Raw genomic sequence first — 27,222 nt, forward strand, 5'->3', positions numbered from 1 at the left:
AACATGTGCTGCTCGCCTGCAACCACCGCGAGTTCCCTTGGCAATCCAGAGGACAGCCCCGCCCATGGCAGCTCAGGGGATTAACCCTGTGTGCGGATGACCGGCACAGGCAGCAGAGATGGGCAAGGCCACCAGCAAGCAGGAAAAGACTTAGTTCTCCCAGCTGACACACACACCACTCACAGGCAATCACTTCCATAGCCACTTGTTTAGTCCAAAATCCCTCAAACATCAGAGAGAGGGCCTGGTGAGACCGAAATCACCAATTTTCCTGAAAAAGGATTCAAAATAAAAGTCATAAGCATGCTGATGGAGCTACAGAGAAATATGTAAGAGCTAAGGAAAGAATTCCGGAGGGAGATAACACAAATGAAACAAACAATGGAAGGATTTAAGAGCAAACTGGATGAGGTTGAAGAGACTGTTAATGAAATAGAAATCAGACAACAGGAATACAGAAAAGCTGAGGCAGAGAGAGATAAAAAGATCTCTAGGAATGAAAGAATATTAAGAGAACTTTGTGACCAATCTAAACAGAACAATATTCGCATTACAGGGGTAACAGAAGGAGAGAGAGAAAAAGGGATGGAAAGTGTCTTTGAGGAAATAATTGCTGAAAAATTCCCCAATCTGGGGAAGGAAATAGTCTCTCAGACCATGGAAGTCCACAGATCTCCCAACACAAGGGACCCAAGAAGGACAACCCCAAGACATATAATAATTAAAATGGCAAAGATCAAAGACAAGGACAGAGTATTAAAAGCAGCCAGAGAGAGAAAAAATATCACCTACAAAGGCAAACCCATTAGGCTATCATCAGACATCTTAGCAGAAACCTTACAGGCCAGAAGAGAATGGCATGATATATTTAATGCAATGAAACAGAAGGGCCTTGAACCAAGAATACTGTATCCAGCAAGATTATCATTTAAATTTGAAGGAGGGATTAAACAATTCCCAGATAAGCAAAAGTTGAGGGAATTTACCTCCCATGAACCATCTCTACAGTATATTTTAAAGGGACTGCTCTAGATGGAAGTGCTCCTAAGGCTAAATAGATATCACCAGAGAAAATAAAACCACAGCAAAGAAAGTAGAGCAACCAAATACTAACTAAATGCAAAATAAAATCAGCTATCCACAAAATCAGTCAAGGGAAACACAAGAGAGTACAGAATAAAACACCTAACATATAAAAAGTAGAGGAGGAAGAAAAAGAAGGGAGAGAAATAAAGAATCATCAGACTGTGTTTATAATAGCGTAATAAGTGAGTTAAGTTAGACAGTTAGATAGTAAAGAAGCTGCCCTTGAACCTTTGGTAAAAATGAATCCAAAGCCTACAATGGCAATAAATACGTATCTATTGATAATCACCCTAAATGTAGCTGGACTGAATGGACCAATCAGAAGACACAGAGGAATAGAATGGATAAAAAGAAGCAAGAACTATCTATATGCTGCTTACAAGTGACTCACCTCAAACCTCAGACATATGTCACCTCAGACATAAACAGACTAAAAATGAAGGGATGGAAAAAGATATTTTATGCAAACAATAGGGGGGAAAAAGCAGGTGTTACAGTACTTGTATCAGACAAAATAGACCTCAAAACAAAGAAAGTAAGAAGAGACAAAAAAAGACATTATATAATAATAAAGGGGTCAGCCCAACAAGATGATATAACCATTATAAATATCTATGCACCCAACACAGGAGCACCTACATATGTGAAATAAATACTAACAGAATTAAAGAGGAAAATAGAATGCAATGCATTCATTTTAGGAGACTTCAACATACCCATCACTCCAAAGGACAGATCAATCAGACAGAAAGTAAATAAGGACACAGAGGTACTGAACAACACACTAGAACAGATGGACCTAACAGACATCTACAGAACTCTACACCCAAAATCAGCAGGATACACATTCTTCTCAAGTGCACATGGAGCATTTTCCAGAATAGAAAACATACTAGGACACAAAAAAAAAACCTCAGTAAATAGAAAATGATTGAAATTCTATCAACCAACTTCTCAGATCACAAAGGTATAAAACTAAAAATAAATTGTACAAGGAAAATAAAAAGGCTCACAAACACATGGAGGCTTAACAACATTCTCCTAAATAATCAATAGCCAAATTAAAACCGAGATCAAGCAATACATGGAGACAAATGAAAACAACAGCACAACACCCCAACTTCTGTGGGACAGAGCGAAGGCAGTTCTAATTGGAAAGTATATAGCAATCCAGGCCTATTTAAAGAAGGAAGAACAATCCCAAATAACAGTCTAAATTCACAATTACTGAAACTGGAAAAAGAAGAACAAAAGAGGCCCAAAATCAGATGATGGAGGGACATAACAAAGATAAGAGAAAAAAATAAATAAAATTGAGAATAATAGAAAAAATTAATGAAACCAAGAGCTGGTTCTTTGAGAAAAGAAACAAAATAGATAAACCCCTAGCCAGACTTAATAAGAGAAAAAGAGAATCTACACAGACAAACAGAATCAGAAATGAGAAAGGAAAAATAACTACGGACACCACAGAAACACAAAGAATAATTAGAGAAGACAATGAAAATCCATATGCTAACAAACTGGATTACCTGGAAGAAAAAGACAACTTTCTAGAAAAATACAACCTTCCAAGACTGACCCAGGAAGAAACAGAAAATCTAAACAGACCAATTACCAGCAACAAAATTGAATCGGTAATAAAAAAACTACCTAAAACAAAACCCCAAACCAGATGGATTCACCGCTAAATTTCATCAGACATTTAGAGGAAACATAATACCCATTCTTCTTAAAGTTTTCAAAAAAATAGAAGGGGAGGGAATACTTCCAAACTAATTATATGAAGCCAGCACCACTCTAATACCAAAACCAGGCAAAGACCCCATAAAAAAAGAAAACTACAGACCAATATCCCTGATGAACACAGATGCAAAAATACTCAACAAAATATTAGCAAACCAAATTCAAAAATACATCAAAAAGATCATCCATCATCATCAAGTGGGATTCATCTCAGGGATGCAAGGATGGTACAACATTCGAAAATCCATTATCACCCACCACATCAACAAAAAGGACAAAAACCACATGATCATTTCCATAGATGCTGAAAAAGCTTTCAACAAAATTCAACATCCATTTATGATAAAAACTCTCAAACAAAATGGGTATAGAGGGCAAGTACCTCAACATAATAAAGGCCATATATGACAAAACCACAGCCAACATTAAACTTAACAGTGAGAAGCTGAAAGCTTTTCCCCTAAGATTTGGAACAAGACAAGGATGCCCACTCTCCCCACTTTTATTCAACATAGTACTGGAGGTCCAAGCACAGCAATCAGGCAACACAAAGAAATAAAAGGCATCCAGATTTATAAGGAAGTCAAAGTGTCACTGTTTGCAGATAACATGATATTGTACATAAAAAACCCTAAAGAATCCACTCCAAAACTACCAGAACTAGTATCCGAATTCAGAAAAGTTGCAAGATACAAAATTATTACACAGAAATCTGTTGCATTCCTATACACTAACAATGAACTAGCAGAAAGAGAAATCAGGAAAACAATTCCATTCACAATTGCATCAAAAAGAATAAAATACAGGAATAAACCTAAACAAGGAAGTGAAACACCTATACCCTGAAAACTACAAGACACTCAAGAGAAATTAAAGAGGACACTAACAAATAGAAACTCATCCCATGCTCTTGGCTAGGAAGAATTAATATTGTCAAAATGGCCATCCTGACTAACACAATTTAAAGATTCAATGCAATCCCTATCAAAATACTGACAGCATTCTTCAATGAACTGGAACAAATAGTTCTAAAATACATACGGAACCACAAAAGACCCCAAACAGCTAAAGCAATCCTGAGAAGGAAGAATAAAGCAGGAGGGATCTTGCTTCCAACTTCAAGCTCTACTACAAAGCCACAGTAATTAAGACAATTTGGTACTGGCACAAGAACAGACCCATAGACCAGTGGAACAGAATAGAGAGCCCAGATATAAATCCAAGCATATATGGTCAAATAATATACAATAAAGGAGCCATGGATATACAATGGGGAAATGACAGCCTCTTCAACAGCTGGTGTTGGCAAAACTGGACAGCTACATGTAAGAGAATGAAACTGGATCATTGTCTAACCCCATACACAAAAGTAAACTCGAAATGGATCAGAGACCTGAATGTAAGTCATGAAACCATAATACTGTTAGAAAAAAACATAGGCAAAAAATCTCTTGGACATAAACATGAGCAACTTCTTCATTAACATATCTCACTAGGCAAAGGAAAGAAAAGCAAAAATGAACAAGTGGGACTATATCAAGCTGAAAAGCTTCTGTACAGCAAAGGACACCATCAATAGAACAGAAAGGCATCCTACAGTATGGGAGAATATATTCATAAATGACATGCGATAAAGGGTTTGACATCCAAAATATATAAAGAGCTCATGCACCTCAACAAACAAAAAGCAAATAATCCATGGGGAAGGCAGTATAATAACACAGAGAAGACAAGTAGTAACTCTATAGCATCTTACTACACTGATGGACAGTGACTGTAATGGGGTAGTGGTGGGTACTTGATAATGGGGGGAGTCTTGTAACCTTAATGTTGCTCATGTAATTGTACATTAATGATACAAAAAAAAAATCATTAGGAAAAAACCAAGTATAGTATGTGATGTAGAGCAGCCAGAACTCTCATACACTAGTGGGAGTAAAGTAAATTGGCAAAACCACTCTGAAAAATCAGCATTATCTACTAAAGCTGAACATACGCATATTCTCTGACACAGCAATTCCAATAGAATATACCCAACAGAAAAACATATACATCATCAAAAGACATGGGCAAATTAAACTACAAGTGCACATAGTATGGGGAACATATCACAAAATAACTATGAGCTAAAGAAATTAGACAACAAAAGAATACATACAGTATTGATTCCATTTACATATAGTTCAAGAACAGGTAAAAGTAACTTATGGTCTTACAAGTCAGATCAGAAGGTTATGTAAGCGACTGAAAATGAGCATGGTGGAAGAGGGAGTGTTTCTAGGATGCTGGTCATATTTTTTCTTGAACTGGATGCTGGTTACATGGATATACTCTCTTTAAGAAAAGTCACTGAGTTGTACATTTATGATTTATGCACTTTTCTGTATGTATGTTATTTTTCAATGAAGAGTTCAAAAAATTAATCAAGAATCCTTCTGAAGAGGTAGCATAAGGAAATCAGTAGATGCCAGGCCTCTTTGTACTGTTATCCCACTTTCTTACCCTTGACCCAGAATTTCACCTCATTGCCTGACTTCACCATGCAAAAGCTTTGGCTTCTAGGAGATACCCACTACAGGCTCTCAGTATTGCAGATAGAGCAATCTGAAACACACACACTACCCAGTCCACACTAGCCACACCCAAGGAAAACAGATAAGGAATTTGCAGGAAAAATTATAGCAGATATTTACTGAGCCAATATGACAGAAGATGGAACCAAAGGTCTTGATATATTTATTTCATATATAATCCTTACAATAATCCTAAAAACTGCTAGTACATACTAAATGTGCAGTAGGCACTCAATAATATTTGCTGAATGAAAGGCAGAAGCTATTAGCACTGCAAGATGATCACTTGTACCAATGTCATAGAGAACAGAATAACCTTAATTCAAACCCTGAGCCACCAGATTCCAAAGACTATGCTCTTAAGCACTTTACCTTAAAACACCTTGGGTGGAAATGGATAATGTTAATATACGTCTTAGAGAGCATGAGTCTGTTGTGCCTAAAATTTAGTCAGGTTTCCCAGCCACTGGCTAAGAGGTCAGATGGGCTACAATTTCTTTACCTACAAGACGGGGATAAAAATAGAATCTTCCCTTTGTTCAACCAACATTTATTAATCACCTGTTACTTACCCATGATTTATTAATATCACCTATGATTTATTAATCACTTAGAATACTGAAGACTGAGAAAATGCAAATGGTAAATTCACTTCTCCACTCCTTAATCCCTTGCATTTATCTTTAAGGGACAATGGTTTTCATTTTGTTTTGCTTTGCTTTGCTTTAAAAGTTTGATGTTATGAAGCTCACATACAATTCATATAAAATTTGCATTCAATTTCAGGGGATTCATAAACCTTCTAAACTCCACATTTTGCCCTCTGTTAGGTTAGAAACTGTTGCAGAGGTACTTAGCAAACCATGCTTTCACATGGGCAACCTCCACTGCCACTCAAAAGCACCCAGTACAGAAGGGATGAAGGTACCATTTCTACAGATAAGTAAAATAAAAAACTGACATATTGCAGTTTTGAAGATGTTGCCCAGAAGAATCTCGTGTCTTTTGCCCCTAAGTTCAGTGTTTTTCCAACCATCATAACAGAAGGTCCTTCTGTTCTGGGGTCAGACTAGAGGAAGTAGAAGAGGGGCCATCAGACTTCTCTTAAAAAGAGGTGCATGATCCCTTCGTTTATTTCAGCTAAGATAGGGAAGCAACCTAAGTGTTCATCAGTAGATGAATAGATAAAGAAAACTTGGTACATATACACAATGGAATACTATTCAGCCATAAGAAAGTAACAAATTCTACCACTTGCAACAACATGGATGGAGTTAGAGGGTATTATGCTCAGTGAAATAAGTCAGGCAGAGAAAGACAAATACCAAAAGATTTCCCTCATTTGTGGAGTATAACAAGGAAGCAAAACTGAAGGAAAAAAATAGCAGCAGACTCACAGACTCCAAGAAGGGACTAGCGGTTACCAAAGTGGAGTGGGGGCGGGGGAGTGGGTGAGGAGGGAGGGAGAAGAGGATTGTGGGGTATCATGATTAGTGCACATGGTGTGGGGAGGATCACAGGGAAGACAGTGCAGCTCAGAGAAGACAAGTAGTGACTCTGGCATCTTACTACACTGATGGGCAGTGACTGCAGTGGGGTGTGTGGGGGGGAGTGTGGCGGGGACTTGATAATATGGGTGAATGTAGTAACCAAATGTTTTTCATGTGAAACCTTCATAAGAGTGTATATCAGTGATACCTTAATAAAAAATAAATAAATAAATGGGGGTGGAGGGGTGGGGAAAGGTGCATGAAAGCCCAGCAGTTAAGCGCCGCTCATCTGGGGAAAAAAGAACAGGGAAGGAGCCCAGGCCTTTTAGTCACAAAAAGCGATCTGTCTCTGGGCGCAACCTCTGCATCCGTAAAATGGGGTAATAACTTCTTCTGCTCCAACTTAGTTGCTACACTACAGCCCGAAGGAGGAAAAGATTCGAATGCTTCACAAGGACAGTGCACATGGAAGGTATGGTTGAGACCGGCACAGAGAGTCTCAGGGCGCTGACCGCAGCACGCTCACGCTTCTCAGCTGTTGGCTTCCGGCTTCCCCACTGCAAACTCGCAGCCCTGGCGGAGCGGGAAGCCTTTTAGAAATCGGGATATAGAAAAGAAAAAGGCTCCTAATCGACTTAGAACAGTGCCTGGCAGAAACGGGGGCTTAGTAAAATCTGCTGCATGAATACTGACTGAGTCTACAGAGAACAACTTCCACAGTCCCCGCGGCTCAGGATGCCACTCACCGGGGGCCACACTCACCGCGCGCCGAAGCTTTCTCGCGCTATGCGCAAGCCCTCTGTTTCCTACCTTCTCCGCTTCAGGAATTCGTGGACTGCAGCGACTCTAACCTGCTCCAGCCGCACTCCTCTTACAGCCACTCGCCTACTAAACAGCCGGGCAGGCACCTCCCTAGGAGTGAAGAGATGGAGGAAAGAAAATTTCGCGCCAAACATCGTGGCCCCACCCCAAGGCTGTCTCCCCATTCCGTCATCAGCCAGCCTTCCCGCCCCGCCCACCTAAGGGAAAGCGCGTGACGTACTCCGCAAGCGTGTAACAGCCATCATTGATTCGGTCAACGGCGTCGTACGCGGAGGAAGTTCCGTATGCGACAGCATTTCCGGTTTCAAGATAGTCGCTTAAGCGGAAGAGTTCGTCTACGTATCGGCCGCCCTTTCAGGATTTTTTTACCTGGATGTGACGCATTAAAGGGCCCGACGGAAGTAGAACTGAAGGCGTTCTGAAATGGCGAACCGAACAGTGAAGGATGCTCATAGCATCCATGGCACCAACCCTCAATATCTAGTGGAAAAGATCATTCGGACGCGGATCTATGAGTCCAAGTACTGGAAGGAGGAGTGCTTTGGCCTTACGGGTGAGCGGGAGCGCAGCAACCCCCCTCGGCCGCCTTGTGGCCCAGTTATCTTGACTGGGCGCCGGTAGGACTAGCTCCCTGAGAGTGAGACTGGAGGACAGTCTGTCAGCCATTAAGAAAAATCTGAGCGCCCACTATGTGCCCAATCTTGTGTTGGGCATGGGGAAGGCAAATGAATCTGATAGGGGCTTACTTTGAAAGGTGTCCTTACTTGGGTTCTTTGAGGCTTTCCATGTTTAGTGATAACATGCAGGGTTAAGCTCAGGGACCCTAGAGGTCTTTTAAAGGTACATCAGCATACCCGAAACCGGATTCATGACCTTAGTGTCCGTAAATCTGGACCATTTGCAGTGTTGCCTTGTTCGGGTCCTAATAGAAACATCATTCTTCAAAGAACTCTTTCAGATAGTCTTTCAATCTTTGTTGAAATTCTGCATCCCCTTTTCAGTAGGTGTTTCTTCATGGCTTCCTCTTCTGTAAAACAAGTACAGTAACACCCACCTCAAAGGGCTCTTGTAAACAGTAAGTGCAATAATGTATTCGAAGATTTGGTATAGTTACAGGTATATATTAACAAAAAGTTCTCAGCGTGCTGTGGTAATGTGGTGCTCGCTGTTACTGCTGTTAACTGTCCTGTGCTGTCATTGCTGCTACCCTACTCCTACCTGTGTGTCCCTGGATGAGTCATATTGTTTCTCTGAGTCACCATTGAATTTTGGAGTCGTGTGAGGTTTACTTTTGGGGCCATTCTCATTCCATAGCTCACTCCTTGGATAATCAACTCCATGCCACAGTACATCCTGTGCGTAGTACCTTAAAATTGATTTTTCCAGCTCGTATCTCTCTGAGATCTAAATCTCTAATTCCAAGATATGCCAACACAGTAGGTCCAAAAGTAAGCTCATGACTTTTTTCCCCACACTAGGTTATTCCCTTTATATTTGCATTGCTTTCAGCATCTTCTTTAAACTGCTTATCACACTTTTTTAGAATGCTTTCTGCCTTGCCAGACTGTAAACTCCCTAATAGTAATTATGTCCCTCTTCTTTATCCCTTGACCTGTATCTCTAGTACTTAGCACCTAGCTACTATAAGCTGTCAGCTGTAATGTTGAATGAATTAATATAGAATTTATCCTTAAGGAACTTGAAGTCTGATTTATGAAACGATTTCCTATTAATGGTATCCAACATTTATTATTTGCTGAGTGTCAGGTAGGTATTAGCATTTGTATGGTCTCATTTTGGTTCTCAGATAGCCCTTAAACTTTATTCTTTATATATATTAATCAAATTTGAATTGACAGACTCAGAGAGAGATGAAATGAAACAGCTAGTGTTTGATTTCGATATTGGGAGGTTATTATTCCCATTTTGTAGAAGAGATTTGCTCAAGGTTATGGAGCTGTTGAAGAGTTGTTTGTTATTGTTTTGTTTCTTTAAACTCTTAATCTGGCAGTTGTTCCCCTAACATTATGATGACAAATGTGGACTCTGAGGTTAGACTGCTTAAAGCTACGCCTTTCTTGTTTTCTAGCTGTGGACCTTGAGCAAGTCACTTAACCTTTCTTAGCCCTCATTTTTCTTAGCTGAAAACGGGCAGTGCTAGAACTCACCTTATGGGTCGTTGTGAAGATTAAGTGAAATAATGTGAAATGCTTGGTAGAATACCTGTAACACAGCATAGGCATATGGTAATTCTTCAGTGTATGTTAGCTACTATTATTACCCATATATACACTTGTTCTCCTAATATTAAATTGCTGATGAGTATTCAGGAGCACTAAACTTTGAAGTAACTTCAAACCGTTTTTGTGGTTTGGTCCTAATATGTTTGAGATGCCACTCTTGTTTTTGTTTTTGTTTTTGCTTTTTTTTAGCTGAACTTGTAGTCGACAAAGCCATGGAGTTAAGGTTTGTGGGTGGTGTCTATGGTGGCAACATAAAGCCAACTCCTTTTCTGTGTTTGACATTGAAGATGCTTCAGATTCAACCCGAGAAGGATATCATTGTAGAGTTTATCAAAAATGAAGATTTCAAGTGAGTGAAATGTTGACTAGCTAATATAAAAGCTTTAATTTTAGTGGTTCAGAATTTGGCTTTGGTTAAGAGGAGTGTAAACAATGTATCTCATTTCCACAGAGATTCCATTCTAGGAATTTGCTCTTGAGCTCATATTTTGTCTGTTCTGATTGTATTGGTCTTACTTTCTCAGTCCTGGTAACTTTTCCCCAAAACAACTATTTCATAAACTCACTGAACATATATTAAGCAGAAGTGACTACCTAGTACGTTAGTAGCACTGGACACTCAAGGATGAAGAAAACAACATAGTATTGTAGATAAGCTTGGTGTTAGGTATAGGTTCATGTCCAGACTCTGTATTTATTAACTGTGACCGTGGAGAAGTACTTGATTTTCTAAGCTTTACTTCCTTTACTTGTAAAACGGATACAGTACACCAAATCAGGACTCATGTGCAAGTTAAAGAACATAATGCTATAAATCTCACAACACAGTGCCTGTTGTATGGTAGACACCCCCAAAATGTCAGCTGCTCTTATTTTATTATCCTTTATCAAGGTACTCAGACAAGTATAGGAGACAGACAATAATAGCTTATTATGTGGCACTCTCTATAGAAGGATTACATGTAATAATTAATTTAACTTTCATAACTCTGTAAAATTATCACCTTCTTTATACAGGAGAAGAAACTTAGGCACAGAGAAATTAAGTGATTTCCCCAAGGTCAAACAGCTATAAGTGGCAAAGCTGGTTTCAGAGTCTATATTCTTTGCTGTGTATTTCTGTTGGTCATATAAAGAAACTGCTTAGTTTCAAATGCCTGCTGATAATTGAAGTGGAAGTCTGAATGGGTAGTTTGCTATAGGAGAAAGGGAAAAGGAAGGAATCTTAGAAAACATTAACAGCTAGAAAATAGCTATCCTTATTAGGCACTTACTATGGGCTATATGCTGTGCTTAGCACTATACACATTTCTTTCTTACTACACCAAGCCAGCAAATTAAGCCCTATCATCTCTATTTCACAAAGATTGAGAAAACAAGGAACTGGCCCAGTGTCAACAAAGTTAGTAAATAGTGGAAGAAGAAGTTGAACCCAGATGAGTTTCACTTTTTTCCAAAACCATCATTCTGTTGCCTAGCAAGAATTTATATATTATTGTTTATGTGTATTCATTTTTATATTATTAGTAAATATAATTTATACTTTGTTTTTGAGTTTGAGTATTTCATTTGGTTCTTATAATAATCCTGTGAAATAAATAGGTTCTGTCTAGTGTTACATACGACTCTGGAAGTTGAGCAACATGTCCTAAATGACTGCAGCCAGTAAGTGGTAGAATGGGAACTTGGACCAAGTTCTCCATAATTACCTGTCTTTCTACTGCCCCATACTGCCTCTGAAATTGCAGCTTTCTCATGCCAAAGAGAAGAAAGAACTTGTTTATTTACTGCTATCATGAGAACAGGCTGTCATAAAACTCAGGAGCTTTTTAGGATGGCATATCATTTCACTGTCATTTATCTGTCAGGTATGTCCGCATGTTGGGAGCACTTTACATGAGGTTGACAGGTACTGCAATTGATTGCTACAAGTACTTGGAGCCCCTGTACAATGACTATCGAAAAATCAAGAGCCAGAACAGAAATGGGGGTGAGTATAGTGCCAAGTGTCTGGACCTTCATCCCTAAGCCAGTTGTTATTTTGCCATCATCTATCCCTCGCATTGTCACATACATTGTAACTGCTCCTCTTCATCCGTTACTGTTTTCACCCAGGTCCTCATGGGGAATACTCCATTAGACTACTAGCTTTCTGTTGGCCTTACCCAGTCTCCCCATGTCTGCCTACCTTACCCTCTGCATCTTAGGTTAATCCCTACCTTGTGTCATGTGCTCCATCCCATAAAATCTAGCTCCAGAATGACCTTCTCCATAAAATTCTTCCCTAAACCTCCCCAAAGTTAGTTTTCAATGTTACGACTGCACAATTCTTTCTACTAGCCTTTCCTCTAGCACTTTACCTCGCACTGTAGTACACAGACTAAACACGCTCAAATTTATGTGGGAATCCCACTGAAAAATAGTAAGTCTATCTAAGAGGGACAGCTCCATGCCTGTTATAAAGAGATACTTTTTGTTGTAAAGGGCAATTTGAGATAATGCAGTCAAAACCTTTTCTCAGTGTCATAACAAAGAATTAGTAACATTTGCCTTTCCCCTCTATGTGTAACATTAAACAGTAGAAGATACAAATTTGATACTATAAACTTTCATTAACTTACTAATTAATTTATTAAATACATATCAAGTGCCAATGTCATGTCAGTTAACTGTGCTGTGTACTGGAAATAACATAAATAACATAGTGAACAAGATGAACGTAACATGGCCAACATGGAATTACTTATCTATGATTATATTATATTAAACTAAGATAGGATTGCTCATTCTATTGATAGTTTGGGGCCAGATAATTCTATATTGCAGGAAGCTGTTCAGCACCTTGTAGGATGTTTAGAAGCATCCCTGGCCTCTACCCACTAGATGCTAATAGCACCCCCACTAGCTGTGGGGAGCAAAACCACCCATCAATTACAAAAACCACTGAACTAAGGTACTCTTTAGTATAGGAATTCTGAAAAGCCACTGCTCCATTTACTATATAAGATACATGTTCTATATTCAGGAACATAGTGGATTCACATGAGAAACAGCCCTTGAGTTTTATCATCTAGTCAAGAACATCATCCCTATACACTGCAGGACTCTTTGTGCTTGCTTTTGTGTTTGTCTCTCCTGCTCACTGGGACAGCTTCATTCATCCCTTTATCCCCAGCTCCTAGAAGAGACCTGGTGCATAGATGGCCTCAATAAAGGTAAGTTGAATGAATGAAAATAAGTAGTGATGACAAGGTTATGAATGGGCTGTAGTTTTGGTCCAGAGTTGACAGTAGTCCCCTCTGTGTAACTGCCAAACTATGATAGATTTACTGGTGACTGCAGGGAAAGGAAAGCTGCAGAGAAGTCACACTTTCTGTACCAAGTATTCTTTAGATATTTTACATATAGAATCTTAAATTTCTTTTACTTTTTGGCTATCTAAATTTATTCCCAAGTTGCTTGAGCTTATGACTTTTCTTTCAGAGTTTGAACTACTGCATGTTGATGAGTTTATCGATGAACTACTGCACAGTGAGAGAGTCTGTGATATCATTCTGCCCCGGCTACAGGTAAGAGAGAAAGGTCTCACAGCAGAGTCACCTGTCTCCCCCACAAGACAGGTAGGCAGACACACACACACACACAAACACACAGAAAATACCAAAGCCCATGGGTCTCAGGAGTCATCTTAATACGTAGTCATCATGTCTATGAAAAAGATAGGGGTTTGGGAATAAGAGGAAAACAAAGTATTTGAAGGGCTGGGCTTTAAAAGTGAAGAATTAACACAAGAAAACTTCCTTAAAATGTTATATCAAGGATATTGTAGGTAGAGTAAGTTTTTAAGCTTTGTGAGTAGCTTTTTTCAAATTGATCTTTATATAAAAATATGGGATATAAAACAGATAAAAGGAGGGTCAAGAGTGGGAAACTGAGACCGTAACTCCTTAAATATAACCTTTATTATCCTGCTTCCCTTTCTCAGTGATAAATGATTGATTGTTCATGAAGCACTTTTCAGAAATGGGTTTTTCAGGGTATGATGTTAAAACTGTTGTAAAATACAAAGGGAAAACATGGAGTGAGTAGCCTAATAAGAAAGGGAATGGTCTCTAGTGGAGAGATGACAGAACAAAGAATTAGGAGACCTAGGCTTCTGGGTTGTTACAGCTAACTAGCCTTGGGACATGACCTTATTTTACCATCTATAAAATGGGGAAATTAAACTATCTCAATACTCTTTAGACTTCCCTGTGGGCTTATTTTTGGGCTACTAAAAGGAATAAGAGGAGACAGCTACACATACTTCAATCAGGGCAGCTCCTTCTTCTCTATGTTACATACTAGGCTTAAGATATTTCATTTGATCAAAGGCTTTTTTTTCCCTTTTAAGTAGCTTTATTAAGGTATAACTGACATATAATAAACTATATATTTAAAATGTACAGCTTGGTAAGTTTTGACATCTTTATGCACCCTTGAAACTCTTAGCACAATCAAGAATAGTAAACATATCCATCATGCCCCCAGATTTCACCTTCCCCCACCCCCTCACTCACCCATAAGCAATCACTAAAATGCTATCACAAAATAGGTTGTTTTTGGGAATTACTATAATACTCTTTTTTGTCTGTCTTTTCTCACTCATTATAATTACTTTGAAATGTATCCATGTTGCAGCCATCAGTAGTTTATTATTTTGATTTATTGCTAAATAGTATTCCATTGTATAGCTATACCACAATTTGTTTACCCATTCATCTGTTTATGGAGAATTGTGGATACAAGATCAATCTATAAAACTCAGTTGAATTTCTGTACACTAGCAATAAAAAATTGGAATTTGAAATTTTATTAAAAAGATAGCATTTACAAAGCATAAAAAAATATAAAATAAGGATAATTTTGTCAAAAGATGTGCAGACTTACACTTAAAACTGCAAAACTGAAACTGCAAAACTGCATTACTGACAGAAATTAAACAAAACTTAAATAAATGGAGAGATATATTGTGTCCATTGTATATCTTATGCCATGATGACTTACAATTGTTATTTATTAATTAATCCATAGGCTCAATTCAGTTCAAGTCAATATCCCAGTAGACTTCAGTAGAACAAATTGATTCTAAAACTTACCTGAATATTCAGAATATCTGAAACAACTTTTAAAACTTTTTATTGAAGTATACTTGATATACAATATTGGTTTCATGTATACAACATGGTGATTTAGCATTTATTTACATTATTATTAGATGCTCACCCCAACTAGTGTAGTTCCTCTCTGCTGACATAGAAAGATGTTACAGAACAACTTTTAAAAAGAAAAAAACAGGAGGACAAACACTAATTCTAAGACTTGATGTAGTAACCAAGACAGTGTTGTATTGGCATAAAGGTAGACAAGTAGATCAAGGGAACAATTAAGGGACCAGAAATAAGTGTACATATGTGGTCAGCTGATTTTCTGAAGAGATGTCAGGGCAGTACCACTAAGAAAGAATAATCTTTTCTACAGATGGTGCTGAAATAATTGATAACTATGTAGGAAACAAAGAATCTCTACCCTTAGCTTACATCATGAATAAAAATTTACTTGAAGGGGATAATTACAGAAACTAAGTCTATAAAATTTCCAAAAGAAAATATAGGGGAAAATCTTAGTGACCTTGGGTTCAACAAAAATTTCTGTCATACATGGGCAGAGGCTCTGAATAGGAATTTACCAAAAAAGATGTACAGGTGGCCAGCAGACACATGAAAAGATGTTCAACATCACTAATCATCAGGGAAATGCAAATTAAAACCACAGTGAGATACCACCTGACACCAATCAGAATGGCTAGTATCAAGCAATAAATAACAAGTGTTGGAGAGAATGTGGAGAAATGGGAACCCTTGTACACTGTTGGTGGGATTTCAGATTGGTGCAGCCACTCTGGAAAGTATGAAGGTTTCTCAAAAAACTAGTCAGAAATACCATACAACTCAGTCCATTTCTGGGAATCTACCCGGAGAAAACAAAATCATCAATTTGAAAAAATACATGCACCCCTGTGTATTTTTTATCACAGCATTATTTACAATAGCCCAGATGTGAAAGGATTCAAAGTACCCATTAATAGATGAATGGATAAAGAGGTAGATACATATAATGGAATATTATTCAGCCACAAAAGATGAATAAATCTTGTCATTTATGACAACATGGATTAACCTGGAGGGTATTATACTAAGTAAAATAAGTCAGTTAGAGAAAGATAAATACCATATGGTTTCACTTACAACAAAACAAATGAACAAACAAAACAGAAATAGACTCACAAACACAGAGGATAGTTGGTTACCATGGGAGGGGGAGATGGGTGAAACATGTGAAGGGGATAAAGAAGTACCAAACTTCCTATTATAAAACAATTTAAATTGTCACAGGGATGGAAGTATAGCATAGGGAATATAGCATAATATTATATCTTTATATGGTGACTGATGGTAACTATACTTACCAATTTAGTAGTATATATAATTGATGAATCACTAAATTGTTCCTCTGAAAAAAATGCAATATGGGATATAAACTCTACTTCAATAAATTTCTATAGCAAGACATAAAAAGCAGGAATTACTTATAAAATATTAGTAAATTGGCCTTTATAAAAATTAAAAACTTGCTTTTCAAAAGACACCATTACAAAACTAAAAGGCAAGCCACAGACTAAAAGAATATATTTGCACAATATATATCCAACAAAAGTCTTGAGTCTAGACTATATAAACTCTTCAGATTAGTAACAAGAACACAATCCATTGGACAAATGAACAAAAGATTCTAACAGACATTTTACCAGAGAAAATATGTAGTTGGTGAGTAGCATATAAAAAGATCCTTAGTGCAATTAGTCATTATGGAAATGCAAATTAAAACCATGGTAATATATACTAAAATCAGAAAAACTGACCATACCAAGTGTTGGCAAGGATGTAGAGGAACTGTAAGTCTCCATACATTGATGTTGATAATATAAAATCACAACCCTTTGGAAAAGTTTGGCAGTTTCTTAGAAAGTTAACCATACAATCCAGCCTTTCTACTTCTGTATATTTACTCAAGAAGTGAAAGCATATGCCCATACAAAGACTTATGTGCAAATAGTTATGATGGCTTCCAGGAAACAATCCAAATGCCCATCAGGTGAGTGGACAAATTGTGTTTTGTCTGTACAGTGGTATTACTCAACAGTATAAACAAACTGTTGATAGACAACAACATAAATGAATCACAAAATAATTGTACTGAGGGAAAAAAATACAGACAAAAACCAATATGTACTGTATAATTACACAAAATTTTAATAAATGTAAACTATGGTGACAAAAAAGATTAGTGGATTAGTGGTTACTTAGGTGCAGAGTGAAAAGGGGAGGAGAGAGAAAAGGATACAAGGGAGCACAAATGAACTTTCTGAGTGTGGATGTATTCATTATGTTGATGTAATGGTTTTATATTTGTATATGTCAAAACTTATCAAATTGTATACTTTAAAAATGTGGAGATGATTGTATGTCAATTATACCTCAATGAAACTTTTAAAAAGCATAGGAAAGAAAGCTGGAACAGATACAGGCTAAGAGCTCCTGGTGTGCAGTGCTCTTCTGTTCTCTGATTCTGTATGTCTGTGTAAGAATTGGTATCATTAACTAAAGGATCCCAGAGACAGTGTTGTAGACATGATTCTTACATGGTTTAAGCAACCACAAAAATCCCAACTGGGAGGATCCACTACTTCCCTTTTGAAACAATTTGAAACAATTTTTTCAGCTCAATAATTTTGAAACAATTTGCTGTATTCCACCTGTCTGTCCTGAGGTATTTGTTTCCTTGCTAAATATAAACCAAAAGGGATAATTGATGAGATCAAAGGAAGCTCACGTAGCATATGATTCTTTTTATATGATATATCCAGACTAAGCAAATCCATAGTGACAGAAAAGAGATTAGTGGTTACCAGGTGATTTGGGAATGGGGGAATGAAGATTGATTACATAATAGGTATGTGGGTTTTTTTGGTGTGATAAAAAAGTTTTCAGACCAGTGAGAGGTTGTGGTTGTATAACATTGTGAAAACACTAAAGACCACTGAATCATACAATTTAAAGTGGTTAATTGCCTGTTTTGTGAATTGCATCTCAATAAAAAACAGCCTAAAGGGATCTGAAAAACTTCAAAGTAGGAAATAGATTGGACTGCAGATACCTGATAAATAGTAAGTTTGCTTAAGGTAGCAAACCAGCTAAAGTGGTTAGTAGATGAGTACTCATATTTAAATGCAGTGAACCAAGTCCCTCCACAGTGACCCAGTTATAGGAAATCCTATAAAATAAAAACCCTGAAAATGAGTGTGGGATAGCTCTCCTGTTCCATATTGGCTAGACTACATAGTGAGATCATCTCAAATCTGAAAACCTGCTTTCAGGGCCCAATTCTCACACTAACTCACTGTGGATTACATTAGCTGTTATTACTGTTTTTATTATTATCCTCAGCTGATTATTATTATTAAAAATACTGCAAGAAATAAAATATGTTTAAGTGCAAGCAAGTTGTGGCTAAGGGTTCCAAAGCCCATTCAGCTCTAAGCAAGAATACTGATGTAAACGAGGTGGTCTGCATTGAGTCTAGAAGGAAAGATCACACAAGCCTCACTGAGGAAAGAGAAATTGGAATCTTAGTAATGTGTTATATAACCAAGGTGTGTTCTGGTGTAGGCCTCTGTATGCCCTGAATGAAATGCCACTCAAGACTACCTTTTGCTCTGATTGTGCTTTTCAGTTTGTCAGTTTAGCTTCTGACATGCCCTTACCTTGGCAAAGAGCTGCTCTGTAATGAATTCCACTTTCAATTAACATAGATACTATGAAATAATATATTGACTTTAGTGACTTCTGAGTCTGGTGAGCATTTGGTGTTCTGGGTGCCCTGTGTAATACATTCCTGGTTCCCAGACTGGTGATTCTGTGCCAGAGAGCCCTTTTCCAAGGGGTGGCATCTTTGTCTCATTTCTCTCAACCATTATAGAATGACAGTCTTACATCCTTGACAAAAGAAAATGGTAAGGGGCAACACAAAGAAATAAAAGGCATCCAGATTGGTAAGGAAGAAGTCAAAGTGTCACTGTTTGCAGATGACATGATATTGTACATAAAAAACCCTAAAGACTCCACTCCAAAACTACCAGAACTAATATCTGAATTCAGCAAAGTTGCAGGATAGAAAATTAATACACAGAAAACTGTTGCATTCCTATATACTAACGATGAACTAGTAGAAAGAGAAATCAGGAAAACAATTCTATTCACAATTGCATCAAAAATAATAAAATACCTAGGAATAAATACCTAACCAACTAAGTCAAAGACATCTACCCTGAAAACTACAAGACACTCTTAAGAGAAATTAAAGAGGACACTAACAAAAACTCATCCCATGCTCTTGAGTAGGAAGAATTAATATTGTCAAAATGACATCCTGCCTAAATCAATCTACAGATTCAATGCAATGCCTCTCAAAATACCTGAAACGAATAGTTCTAAAATTCACATGGAACCACAAAAGATCCCGAATAGCCAAAGCAATCCTGAGAAGGAAAAATAAAGCAGGAAGGATCTCGCTTCCCAATTCAAGCTCTACTACAAAGTCACAGTAATCAAGACAATTTGGTACTGGCACAAGAACAGACCCATAGACCAGTGGAACAGAATAGAGAGACCAGGTATTAACTCAAGCATATATGGTCAATTAATATATACGATAAAGGAGCCATGGATATACAATGGGGAAATGACAGCCTCTTCAACAGCTGGTGTTGGCAAAACTGGACAGCTACATGTAAGAGAATGAAACTGGATCACTGTCTAACTCCATACACAAAAGTAAACTCGAAATGGATCAGAGACCTGAATGTAAGTCATGAAACCATAATACTGTTAGAAAAAAACATAGGCAAAACTCTACTGAATATAAACATGAACAACTTCTTCATGAACATCTCCCTGGGCAAGGGAAACAAAAACAAAAAGGAACAAGTGGGACTGTATCAACCTAAAAAGCTTCTGTACAGCAAAGGACACCATCAGCAGAACAAAAAGGCATCCTACAGTATGGGAGAATATAAATGACATATCTGATAAGGGGTTAACATCCAAAATATATAAAGAGCTCACGAAAACCTCAACAAACAAAAAGCAAATAATCCAATTAAAAAATGGGCAGAGGATATGAACAGACACTTCTCCAAAGAAGAAGTTCAGATGGCCAACAGGGACATGAAAAGATGCTCCACATCACTAATCATCAGCAAAATGCAAATTAAAACAACAATGAGGTGTCACCTCACACCAGTTAGGTGTGCCATCCAAAAGACAGACAACAACAAATGTTGGCAATGTTGTGGAGAAAGGGGAACCCTCCTACACTGCTGGTGGAAATGTGAATTAGTTCAATTGTGAAAGCAGTATGGAGGTGCCTCAAAAAATTCAAAATAGAAATACCACTTGACCCAGGAATTCCACTCCTAGGAATTTACCCTAAGAATGCAGCAGCCCTGTTTGAAAGACATATGCACCTCTGTTTATTGCAGCACTATTTACAGCAGCCAAGAAATGGAAGCAACCTAAGTGTCCATCAGTAGATGAATGGATAAAGAAGATGTGGTACATATACACAATGGAATATTATTCAGCCATAAGAAGAAAACAATCCTACCATTTGCAACAACATGGATGGACCTAGAGGGTATTATGCTCAATGAAATAAGCCAGGCAGAGAAAGACAAGTACCAAATGACTCACTTATCTGTGGAGTATAAGAACAAAGCAAAAACTGAAGGAACAAAACAGCAGCAGACTCACAGAACCCAAGAATGGACTAACAGTTACCAAAGGGAAAGGGACTGGGGAGGATGGGTGAGAAGGGAGGAATAAGGAGGAAAAGGGGCATTATGATTAGCACACATAATGTGGGGGTGGGGGCACAGGGAAGGCAGTATAGCACAGAGAAGACAAGTAGTGACTCTATAGCATCTTCCTATGCTGATGGACAGTGACTGTAATGGGACGTGGTGGGGACTTGATAATGGGGGGATTCTAGTTATCACAGTGTTGCTTATGTAATTGTATATTAACAATATCAAAATTTTTTTTAAATGCTAATGGATCTTATGCACCATCCAGTTTATTTGGTAGCTTTGAACTCATCTTTGCTTTCCAGGTCCTTAGTAACTCAATAACTCCTAAGCCACATCCAGAAGAAAAGTAATCAGGAGATTGGGTTGTTTTTATCTTGTGCCTTGTTCAGAATGCATGACTCTATAGACAGCTTTCTACATCCCGGGGCTAGTAAAGGGTTGGTGCTACTCTAGAGCAGCAGCCAGGGCATTCTTCAGCCCTCCAATTGGACTGAGCCTCAGTGTATCTCTTTGGGTAGATTTTGGTCTGAGCCTCTCTCCTGGAGGAACTACCAGCCAGCACTTTATAGTCTCAGCTATAAAGTTAATTTAATTGCCCCTTGTATATAAAGCCCACATTTTTTTATTCAAGGCTACATTTACACTGATATTCCAATGACCTTAGAGTATAAGATCACAGGGAATAGAGCCAATAGAAAATGAAGGTGTTCCCTAAAGCTTTGTATTTATCTGTTCACAAGGAATTCAAAGAATATAGGCTCCCAGTACATTAAACTCTGTAGGAATATCTTGAACTAAGAGATCTTTGAAATGAAATTGCCTCAGCTGTTGCACCATAGTTTTTCTGTCAATCCCAGAAACTGGTATTGAGAATTCAGGTTATAGAAGAGCTAGCAAGAGCCCCTAACTCTCTTTATGTTCTCTTAAGAAACGCTATGTGCTAGAGGAAGCTGAGCAGCTGGAGCCTCGGGTTAGTGCTCTAGAAGAGGACATGGATGACGTGGAGTCCAGTGAAGAGGAAGAGGAGGAGGATGAGAAGGTCAGGAACCTGGGAGCTTAGGGTTGGAGGAGGAATACTTATGAGGGATAAGAATGAGAATGGTCCTGTTTTTGTTGCTTTCAAACTTTAATTTTTAACGTAAACCAGAAAATACAATATTTAGGCATTAAGAGTATGAGTTTAATCAGATAGACTTTGATTCATATTTCAGCTCTGCTATTTACTAGTGGTTTCATCTTATACAGACTACATAATCTGTTTTCTCCTCTCTAAAGCAAAGATAATACCTTCCTCTTAGAACTGTGGTAATATGGAAATACCTGTGGGAAGTTAAAAAAGGATCTAAAAAACATTTGTGATTAAAATTATGTAAGTAACAATATATGTATAGAAAGATGGTGATGGGGAGATACAACAGATGCTGGCTTACAGATACTGAGATATGTTGGCGTGTACCTCAGTGCAGGTACATACCCTAAGTTTAAGGTGAGTGCAGAAGCAAGCACAGTAATTCATGAATTGAAAGCCATGCAAGGCTGAGGTGCTCTTCTATGATGAGTGAACAAAAAGTAGGCAGTATTTTTTTAATGGTAAAATTTTAATCACATACCAAAGTAAGGACAGTGTGCCTCCATTTACCCATTATCTAGCTTCAGTAATGAACAACTCATAGCCATTTTGTTTTCTCTACATCTATACCCAGTTGCCCACCTCCACCAGTTATCCTGAAGCAGATTACAACCATCACGTGTTTCATTCATATTTCAAAGACAAAAGGCTCCCTTTTTAAGCATAATCATGATACTATCATCAGCCCCCAAAAAACTTGATGTCATCAAATATCTGATGTTTTTTCTCAACCGTCCTGTATTTTTTAGTTTGAATTAGTATTCAAAGACGTTAGCATGAACTGTAATTCGTTTTTATGCCTCTTAGGTCTTGTAGTTTTCTCTTGCAGTTTTAGTATATCGGATTGTACTACTGTAGATTTTTAGTCTGTATTTTCCTGATTGTGTCCCTGTGGTGTCACTTAACATGTTCATTTATCCCTTGTATTTCCTATAAACTAGTTAAGTCTAGAGCTTAATCGGATTTGGGGTTTTCATCCCCTTTGGAGTGAAGCAGTACAGATTTCTAGATATTGGTGTGAGCCTCCCCCACGAGGAGTGAAGTCTGGCTGTCTCTTTTTTTGTAACATTAGGAGCCACTGATGATCTATGCCTGTATCCGTTAGAGGTTGTAAAATGGTAGTATTCTAGTTCCTTATTTCTTCATCATTGTGTTACCTGTGACATTGCTATAAGGAGAAACCTCCCAAATGAACATTTAGTTTTTCATACGTAGTTTATATAGGAAAAGCAAGATAAATTTTTGGTTATTTCTCTTTTCAGTTTTTTAAATAATGAGTCGATTCCATAGTATCCTCCCAAAGTGATAAGTAAGTACTCTTTGGTCCTTGGTAACATTGTGAACTCAGGGATTTAAGCATATTTGATGTTTTGAACCATTATTGTCCTTGTTGACTTTTCTTAGTATATTGTCAAATTATATGAGTGTATTGTCAAATTGCTCAGATTATCTCATCTGTGGCCAGTGAGGGCCCCTAAGCTTGACTCATAAGACATTTTTTCAATGGTCATAGTGATCTCAGCCTCTTTGCTTTCTAATATGGTATGTTCTAATCATTTACTAGCTTCAGCCTCCAACCTAGAATTAGCCATTTTTCCTAAAAGCTTTTGGTTTCATTTACTCTGGGATACAGTATTTAGATATCACAATCTGGGTACTGTAAGTGCTCACTGCTACAGGTTTGGCCAGTGCTTCTAGGCCTTTATAGTTGGCAGAGCTAGGGGAATGATTTTTAAGATTAAAGTACACCATGAATTTGTACTTAACCTTACTGATGGTACAACTGTATCTCTTCTCTTACACACTGGAAATCCAACTTAAGGAGATAAGTGTAACTATCTGTCACTGCTGTCACACAGTCCCAGAATAATGGTACCAGCACTAAAAGAGTACTAGGATTATTGGAAATAGGTTTTCATTTCATAGTTTTTTTTGTCCTTAGGGTTATCCTTCTTATATATTCAAATTACCATGTTTTAAAGTCACTTGGAGTGGAATAGTGGAATATAGGACAGAATTGGGAGGGGAGCATACGCAGTGTTTCTAGATGGCTCTAAGCCTGTGTCTATCACTGACCCATCAATATCTTTTCTAGTTGGAGAGAGTGCCATCACCTGATCACCGCCGGAGAAGCTACCGAGACTTGGACAAGCCCCGTCGCTCTCCCACACTGCGCTACAGGAGGAGTAGGAGCCGGTCTCCCAGAAGGTAAGGCCCTAGTCATTGGTCTCTCCCAAGAAGACTTTTAGAATTGCAGCACAGAAGTTTGGACTTCAGGGAAGGAAAAATGCCAGCCTATGGAGAATATCTGCTTGCCCAATGTATTAGTTACTGTAAAATAACCACCAGCCAAACCTCAGTGGCAGACAGCAATTATTTAGTTCACAAGTCTGCAGTCAGTGATTTAAGCTGGGCTTGGATAGGTAGTTTTTAAAATACAAGTTAATGTTCACTCACCTATTTTGTAGCCAGCTGTCTGTTGGCTAGTATAGGAAGCCTTTAGCCAGGATGTCTGGGGTAAATCATTTCTTCTCTGTGTCTTATTCTAGGCTAGGTTAGGCATGTTCTCTTGGCAGTGGTAGAACTCAAGCAAACAAGCCTAGTCAGGCAAATATCTTTCTGGTATCTGTGTCACATCTACAAACATCCCATTGGCCAGAGCAAGTCACATGGAGAAACCCAGACTTGGGAGTAGAAGGGTGCTAAAAAAAATTACACAACAAAGGGCACAGATAACAGAGGTGGGTGAAGAACTGGGGCAGTTTTACAATCTACAGCATCCACCATACCTACTAAGGCTCTTCTTCTTTTCTTTCCATATAGGCGGAGTCGGTCTCCCAAAAGAAGAAGGTAAGCCTCCAGTGATTTCTGATGAATAATAGGGATTTAGGGAAGCGGGTGCTATTGTGAGTATATTGTCGGTCAAATTTGGGAGTCTTAACTAGTCATTTCCACAGCCCCTCCCCTCGCCGAGAAAGGCATCGGAGCAAGAGTCCAAGACGTCACCGCAGCAGGTCCAGAGACAGAAGGCACAGATCCCGTTCCAAGTCCCCAGGTATAACATTTGGGCCTTTTGCTATTTGTTATCCTCTATAATTCTATCCAACAAAAAATTAGGCTCCTGCAATACAGGAGTGCCTCTGTATTATTGCCTATCTTAACTCTCATTTATAAGCTTTGCTGATGATAATAAGCTTCAGTTTTTCTATCTGAAATTATATGAGTAAGACCTAAAAGAGTAGTGGTAAATACTCAATGTGATGTTTCTGAAATTAGTCATAAAGCTCTGATGCCTTTAAAGTGACTTCTGTTCCTTTCTTCCCAACATAGACATAGACACACACACACAGCACACACAAAACCAGTTATGAGAAATGCTACCAACAAGAGGTGTTCCTTGCATAGGCCAAAATATTAAGCCAAAGTTAGAGATTGGGGAAGATGAAATAGTAGAAGTGTAGAATCTCACTCATCCAATGGACTTTTCTTCTCTAGGTCATCACCGTAGTCACAGACACAGGAGCCACTCAAAGTCTCCTGAAAGGTATGATTTGACCTCTATTGTGAGTTAAGAGTTTCACTCTTAACTCAAAAATTGAAGTCCCAATCACAACTAATTGGACCTGAAATTTTGTTTTCATGGGGGTATTTAAGAATTCTCCTTTATAGGACAAAAGCTGGCCTACTTCCCAGAAAATTACTAAAGTTGTACATCTGTTTTATGTTGTTTTATTTTTCCTTGTAGGTTTGCAGCTTTGGATAGTGGTAAGGGCATGAGCTTTGGTCTCAGGAGACCTGGGGTTAAGTCCCAACTTTTAACACCTAAAAGTTGAGTAACATTAGATAAGTCACTTTTCATTTGATAAGCTTCCTAACTGCTATATGCTATATACTGTTAGGTACACTCTTAACCTCACAGAGGTCATTTCCTCAAGGGTAAATTTTGGATATTTAATGCCCGACTCAGTATTGCTTTGAGACATAAAACACAAAGCTCAAATAATGAATATTGGGTTTCATCTCCTTCCCCATCAGTGTCAGCATATCCCAGTCTTCCTCAGAAGTCTCTGCCCAGCTCTTTCAACAGCTGCTAAATTATTTGTATGTCTTGCCCATTTCAGGTCGAAGAAAAGCCACAAGAAGAGCCGGAGAGGGAATGAGTAATGGACTCAGTTTGGCTTTAGTCCAAATGGCCTCCTATGGAGTTGAAGGCATCTGTCTATGTGGAAGGATTAAGACCTACTCCCCAGGCAGCTATGAGAATGTCTGCTTTTTTCTTTCTTACCAAGTTTCTCAACTTCTTTTTTTTTTTTTTAATGAAAGAGGTGCTGAGTTTTTTATCTCTTTTTGAATTGCAGTCCATTTGGGGGATAATGCTTCCCAAGGGCTGCTTTTGTACAAACAGCCAACCTTGACTGTACTTAAAATTTATGAGGGTAGAAAGGTGGAGAGTATGAATGTCAAGGAGAGGATGTGGCCACCTAGTGATCCTTTTGTTATTAAATTTGATACACCCATTTCCCATTTTTCTGTGGTTTGGTTTTTGGCTTGCTCCATGATTGGAACTGTTCTAAGAATCCTGAGATTTGTGCTGCTGCTTTTATATTCAAAGATCACATCAGTAAAACATATTAGTTCAAAGTTCAGGGGTTTTTTTGTTCAGCAGCAGTAAGTGAAAAGCATGAAAACTGGTGAGCAGCAGCTTTGTAAGAAAAGAATGCATTCAGAGTAAAGCTGCTACTGGATTATTTAATCCAGTTGCATTTCCACAAACAGTAAAACCTAACACATTTTCTGCAGCATTCTTACATAGTTTTCTTCTTCCCCTGCAAGCCTTGAATTCCAGGGTAAGGCACTTGGCCTTTATCTTACAAGTATTAACATTATCTACTCAGTAAGCAGTAAGGCAACAAGATTGAAAAGGTTTCATGGAAAGAAAAGTTATCTACTACTACTCAGGGTTTTTACCTGAATTGATGGACAATAGTGCCATTCCCAAAGCCAGAAATACAGAAGGAAGTCACTAGGTTTTAGAGTCTAGGGTAGGTGAGTTGTAATAGTGAAAATGATTCATCCTGTTTAACTTCAAGTTAAATTGGAGACAGTCATGGTATATCTAGATAAAGCCCATGCAGCTGGAAATAGGGACTGGAGTGGAGCTAAATGA

General features: G+C 38.1%; 2 protein-coding genes across 2 annotated transcripts in view; one reads left to right on the forward strand and one right to left on the reverse strand.

The window, feature by feature from the left end:
- ORC1 (origin recognition complex subunit 1) overlaps nucleotides 1-7,902 on the reverse strand; it is a 39,968-nt gene extending 32,066 nt beyond the window's left edge. The window contains exon 1 of the mRNA XM_037021750.2: nucleotides 7,706-7,902. Within this exon, the coding sequence (XP_036877645.2) occupies nucleotides 7,706-7,881 (176 nt within the window). The 5' untranslated portion in view covers nucleotides 7,882-7,902. The remainder of the gene's footprint in view (nucleotides 1-7,705) is intronic.
- A 166-nt stretch (nucleotides 7,903-8,068) lies between these two features.
- Nucleotides 8,069-26,581, forward strand: PRPF38A (pre-mRNA processing factor 38A). The gene is made up of 10 exons (XM_017672371.3): nucleotides 8,069-8,270; nucleotides 10,150-10,309; nucleotides 11,829-11,950; nucleotides 13,444-13,529; nucleotides 21,855-21,965; nucleotides 24,151-24,263; nucleotides 24,879-24,905; nucleotides 25,013-25,110; nucleotides 25,551-25,599; nucleotides 26,177-26,581. Exons 1-10 carry the CDS (start codon nucleotides 8,141-8,143, stop codon nucleotides 26,217-26,219), a joined length of 939 nt encoding a protein of 312 aa, XP_017527860.1. The 5' UTR covers nucleotides 8,069-8,140; the 3' UTR covers nucleotides 26,220-26,581.
- The last annotated feature ends 641 nt before the right edge of the window (nucleotides 26,582-27,222 follow it).

Source organism: Manis javanica, chromosome 4 (assembly GCF_040802235.1).
Source record: "Manis javanica isolate MJ-LG chromosome 4, MJ_LKY, whole genome shotgun sequence".
Classification (NCBI taxonomy): Eukaryota; Metazoa; Chordata; class Mammalia; order Pholidota; family Manidae; genus Manis; species Manis javanica.